The sequence below is a fragment of the Suncus etruscus genome, chromosome 14 (assembly GCF_024139225.1).
Source record: "Suncus etruscus isolate mSunEtr1 chromosome 14, mSunEtr1.pri.cur, whole genome shotgun sequence".
NCBI lineage: Eukaryota > Metazoa > Chordata > Mammalia > Eulipotyphla > Soricidae > Suncus > Suncus etruscus.
Genome location: NC_064861.1, coordinates 68,006,240 through 68,012,239, shown reverse-complemented (window position 1 = coordinate 68,012,239; position 6,000 = coordinate 68,006,240). Strand labels below are relative to the sequence as shown.

The 6,000-nt window shown below is 50.0% G+C and overlaps 1 protein-coding gene across 1 annotated transcript in view; it reads left to right on the top strand.

Moving 5' to 3' along the window:
* The first annotated feature begins 432 nt into the window (after window positions 1-432).
* Window positions 433-6,000, top strand: part of GLG1 (golgi glycoprotein 1) — a 111,365-nt gene continuing 105,797 nt past the window's right edge. Inside the window, exon 1 of the mRNA XM_049786335.1 lies at window positions 433-959. Coding sequence (XP_049642292.1) covers window positions 462-959 — 498 coding nt within the window. The 5' untranslated portion in view covers window positions 433-461. The remainder of the gene's footprint in view (window positions 960-6,000) is intronic.

The following is a 6,000-nucleotide window of genomic DNA, read 5'->3' as shown; positions in this document are numbered from 1 at the left end:
GTTAGATTTCAGTAGCCAACCTGCTCTTGTCAAGCCCCCTCGGTACCAATAAAGTTTCGCTTGTTTGTTTCCACTCGAGTCGCCGAACGCATGACGCGCCGTGTCGGCCATCTTGGTTGTGGCACCCGGGAGTTCCTTTTCTCTAGGTTCCCGCGATGCCGAAGAAAAGAATCGGGTACAAGTCGCCTTCGGTCGGGTCATTTACATACTTATGAATATTCATTTATTTTAAAAGGCGTACCGGCGAGTCTGTGATCGAAGCGCCGCGCGTGCCCGCTGAGGTCGAAGGCAGGCGTGGGGCAGCTCTAAGAAAGCGCGGCCTCGTCCCTGTCCACCGGGCGCCGCGCTTCCGCTCGCGGCTCCCGCGCCGGCGGCCGAGGGGGCGTGGCCCGGGGCGCGGCCCGCCCCCTCATTTAAATACGCCGCGCCGGCGGGTGCGTCGAGCTCGCCGCGGACCCAAGATGGCGGCGTGTGGACGTGTCCGGAGGATGTTCCGCTGGTCGGCGGCGCTGCAGCTGCTGCTCCTGCTCCTCGCCGCGGCCGGGGCCCGGAAACTCCAAGACCAAGGCCCGGGCCTGGCGGGAAACCATGTGTCCTTCGGAGGGCCCGGGGGAGGCGACGGGCCGGCGGCTCAGCAGCTGCTCCACGTCCCCCAGTCCTCGCAGCAGCAGCAGCAGCAGCAGCAGCAGCAGCAGCTCCAGCAGCAACCACAGCAGCAGCAGCAGCAGCAACAGCAACAGCAGCAGGCGCTCCAGCAGCAGCAGCAACTGGGTCCTCAAGCGCCCCAGCCGCCTTTCCCGGCGGGTGGGCCCGTGGGCCGGCGGGGCGCAGCGGGGGCCGGCGGGGGCTGGAAGCTGGCGGAGGAAGAGTTCTGCAGGGAGGACGTGACCCGCGTGTGTCCCCGGCACACCTGGAGCAACAACCTGGCGGTGCTCGAGTGTCTGCAGGACGTGCGGGAGGTGAGGCCGGGGCGGGCCGCGCGCGGGGCCTGCTGCGGGCGCCGCGGGTGTCTGTCTGTCACACGCCGGGCCTCCGGAGCTGGTGCACGCACACGCGCATTTGCACACGCACATTTGCACATTCACATGCAAATGCCCACACACGCACTTACACACACACACGCACTTCCACGCACATGCACGGCGGCTGCTTGTCTCTCTTTCAATCTCTCAATCTCTCTGTCTCTATCTCTCTCTCTCTTGCCCTGCCCTGGCTCCCCAAAACGAGAACCGCACCCGCGCCTTCTTCCTCCTCTTCCTGCGCGCTTTTCCCCAACGCGGGGGGTGCCTGGGACCGAGCCCCCCCATCTCCGGGTCGCATTGCGATGGGCCCCGGCCTCCCAGCAGGTTTCTCTTTTCTTTCGGATCTTTTGTGTGATGCTCCGAGCACTCTTGGTTTCCTCTTTTTTTTTTTTTATCTGCTTCTGTTTCCCCCTCCGCATCTATATTATTACTCCGTCTGGGATCTTATCTGTAGCCATTTCTCCCCCACCCCTTAACAAAAAATGGGGTTGGGGGGGTAAAGCCAACGCGAAACCTCCGCGTTCTATAAGCCGGTTAAGAATGAGCAAAGGCAAAGGTGGGGGGTTGTTTGGGGAAGTCGGATTGTGTTCACGTGTATATTGTCTGCGAGCAAGCCCGTCGTTCTGCCTGTCTCGCAACTCCCCTATCCCCCATCTTTTGTGGGTTATTATCTATGATTTGTAGATTATCTGTGATTTCTGCAGGTGTCGCGTGGTTGATGATCGCTTGCTTCCCCCCCCCCCCCAGCCCGCTCTTGACTTTTGGATCTATTGGGCACTTATTTCAAGCTGAAACAAGCTGTTCCAGTGCTTTGAGAGTTCCAGAAGCTACAAAGTTGGGGCCGCATTTCACGCGGGGACAACACATGCAGTATTTATGGTTGGCCAAGTTCGTGGAGACGTTTGGCTTCCTGATGTCCGAGCCCCGATGTTCACAGTTGCACTCAGTGAAGGCAGGATGTGATGTTTGAATGCCCTGCCTTCTAAGCGACTGAGGCTTCCTTTCCCCACATTTAATTGAGCAAAACTTCCGTTTAGCCATTCCCAAAAGTTTAGATAGGAGCCTGGCAGTGTGCCCCCCTTTTGAGGGATTTATTTTGAAGATTTAGGTTTATAGGATTAGGCCCAGAGGTTGACAAGTGCATGGAAGCTGCTGTTGGGTGAGCTTTTGTGTGAGTAAGTTGTAGCAGAATTGTCTAAGGTGTCGCTATGGGAATGCCACTGGTTGGTAGAAAATTGCGACCCTCACTGTGGTATATTTTCTTTACTTGTGTTCAAAGTAACTCACAAGAGGAAAAAATGGGAGGTGGAGTGAAGAAAGCAAGTTTCTAGAACTACCAGGAATGCTAGGCCTTGGAGACTTCTCATGTACAACTTGAGGACTTGGAAGATACAGATAATGCCTTGTTATTTTTTATTCGGCAGTTAACTCCTCTAGTAGGTACAGCCAAGACCCTTAACTTTGTTGGATTTTTTGGGGGGGGGGGCAATTTTCTTTTTTTAGTCTTGGAGGATATATCATTGATGTTGTTCCCTCAAAGGAGGAGCCTAATGTTGGTGACTAGATACTTTATTAGTGGTTTGTGGTAGGAACTGAACGTTATTATGGAAAATGGTAGAATGTGGCCCCTTGGAGGAGTACTGTCTCTGTGTGCATCTTCTGGCGCAGTCTTCCTTGTCTTTATGTAGAACTGTAGGGCCCATCTGTAATCCATAAAGAATGTAGATTTCCGGGCCAGAGAGGTGGCGCTAGAGGTAAGGTGTCTGCCTTACAAGCACTAGCCAAGGACGGACCAAGGTTCGATCCCCTGGCGTCCCATTTGGTCCCCCCAAACCAGGGGCGATTTCTGAGCGCTTAGCCAGGAGTAACCCCTGAGCATCAAACGGTTGTGGTCCAAAAAAAAAAAAAAAAAAGAATGTAGATCTCACCAGTTGAACTTCTGCTGAGTTTAGTAGTTTAGGTAATATCCTTCTTGCATTAATCACATAAAGAACCAGGTTTGAAAAAACAGTCCCAGATCTGCTTTTTTTTTTCTTTTTTTTATTCCTTTTTTTGGTGGGAGGGCACACCATGCAAGTTCCCTGGAACCTAGGGACCCCGTCGACCACATGCAAGGCAAAAATGCCTTACCACTGTGCTCTCTCTCCAGCCCCTATTCTTTTGACTTTTAGGAGCCTCAGTGGAGGGTCCTGAACAAGAGCATTTGCCTTGCACGTGGCATACTTGGGTTCCAACCCTGCCATCACATATGGTCACCCTGAGTCTTATAAGGAGTGGTCCCTGGGCACAGAGCCATGAGTCAGTCTTGACAACACTACTAGGTATGGCCCCCAAACCACCACCCCTCCCCTTCACACATATACCCATACACACACCCCCCAAAAGAAAGTCTCATCAAAGATACTGTTTCAGTAACTGACACTATTTTTATGTGGTTATTGAAAAGTGAGTAACATGAAAAGTTATATTTCTGGAGGTAGGTTTTTTTTTGGGGGGGGGGTCACACCCAGCAGAGCTCAGGGGTTACTCCTGGCTCTATGCTCAGAAATCGCTCCAGGCAGGATCAGGGGAACCACATGGGATGCTGGGATTCGCACCACCGTCCTTCTGCTTGAAAGGCAAAAAATGCCTTACTTCCATGCTATCTCTCTGGCCCCAGGACTTTTATTTATAGATTTTGTTTTATTTTGTTTTTGACCACGCCTGGTGGTGCTTAAAAGGCGCTGTGATGGCAGGTATAAAACCCTGGGCTTCAGCCCATTATATTTCTCTGGCTTAAACTAGAGCTATTTTTAAACTACCTTTTTTCTTTCCTTTAACAACGATAAAAGGAAGCGTGTTCCATTTACTTTGAGAATTAGTCATCTCATCTGATATACATGGTTCAAGGGCATAATTTAGATCAGTAAACCAGCTAGGCATATTTGGAAGTTAAACTTTGTACTTACTGTTGACAAAGTACAATTAGTTGATAGAAAAGTGGACATATGCTGCTCCATTTTCATTTTGGGTTGTGCTGGGTAGTGCTCAGGGCTGCTACTCCTGGCTCTGTGCTTATGAAATGGTCAGGGGACTTTATCTGGTGCCAGGGATCCATCTGAGTGCAACGCCATGCCTTTCCCCACTGTACTGTCTTTTCAGCCTCATATGCACCACTTTGGATATGTGCTTGGGGAAGAATTCTCTCTTTAAACTTGGCGTTAGGGTTTTATTTTGTTTCTTTTAGAGCTATACCTGGTGGTATTCAGGCCTTACTCATGGCTCTGCACGAAGGAATCACTTCTGGCAGACTGGGAATGGAACCCTGGTTGACCACATGTAAGGCAGGTGTCCTACCTGCTCCAGCCACTTGACATAAGACTTAGGAAAAGTAGGGGGCAGAAGTGATAGCACTGCAATAAGGCGTTTGCCTTGCATTCGGCCAACACAGGACGGACCCTGGTTCAAAATCTGGCATCTCATTTGGTTCCCCTAGCCTGCCATGAGCTTCTTCAAAGTGAATCAGTAGTAACTCCTGAGTGCCACTGCAGGGTGTGACCAAAAAAAAATTAGGAAAAGCAAAGAATATATTTAGTTTTTGCTGTAGTTACTTGGGGGAGGGGGGGAACGGGGCCAATACCTACCAGTGCTCAGGGCTTATTCCTGCAGACTCAGAGGACCATACTGGTGCTGGGGATCAAACCCAGGTCAGTTGTGTTCAAGATAAATGCCTTACCCACTGTACCATCATTCCACTCCCCAATTTATTTTAAGGTTATTTATGGTCACCTTTAGTGATTTTAACTTTATAGCAAGACATTTAAATTGGAATTTAGGGGCTGGAGAGACAACTGCAAAACTGCTTTGATGTGGGACAGCTAGGGTAGATCCCTTGCACATGTAGTCTCCTATGTCAAGTGACCCTGAACCATGAACTGAGAGTAGCCTCTAGCACTGCCCAGGATGGCCCAGTCTCACACAACTGCTGGTAAATATAGTAAAACTGCACTTAGAGATGAGTTCAGTCTTTCCTTAGTCATTTTGGTTTTATTTAGTTAAGATTCTTTTCTCTTTTAAAACCCTCTCAGATGAATCTATTTCGTGTGTGTGTATGTGCCTTCGTGCCTGTGTATATTTGGGGGTGTGGCACACCCTGCAGTGCTCCTGGTTCTGCACTCAGAGATCACTCTGGGCAGGATTCAGGGGACCATATGCAGTGCCAGGAATTGAACTGCCATATGCAAGGCAAGCGTCTTACCTGTTGTACTATCTGTCGGAATCTCTTGTTTTAGTCAAATAACAGACCCAGTTGAGTTAGTAAAAGTTAAATCCTAAGTGACGTAGAAAGTGGTGTAGAGCTAGTATTCAGTAGAAGTTCACTTTGATTTCAGAGAATATAATTTTCACACCAGGGAGATAGCTCAAGGGCTGCATGGGGCCCGCATGTGTTGCATGTGGGAAGCTCAGGTTTCATTCTGACGAAAATATGGTCCCCGAAACACCCTTCAGAGCCAAACTTGAGCATCCTCCAGTTTTCCTCATAGAAAACAGTCTTTTCACTGCACGTTTATAATTGCAGCTACTGAGATGAGTGTTTGACTGTGGAGAACGCCAGGGGTTCCTGAATGAGAAGGGTCATACGGGAATAGAAGCCAGCCTATTTTTAGGTTTTGGTTTTGAGCCATACCTAGCAGTGCTCAGGGGTCACTCCTGGTAGGGAGTTGGGGGTACCTATGGGATGCTGGGGATTGAGCCCAAGGCAGCCGCACATAAGGCTCTGGCTCCAGAAAGCCAACCTTTATTACTACTGCCTGGAACTGTGGCAGCAACACCTCCTGTACCCTGAGGAATTAGATTTCCCAGGCAGACAACAGATCAGCATTATCAGACACTGCTAATTTTATTATTAGTTTCCGTCCATCTTGAACCGAATTTCTGCTTAATGAAAAGACTTTCAAATCCCATCTTATCTTAACCTTGATTATATTAGCATTAGTGT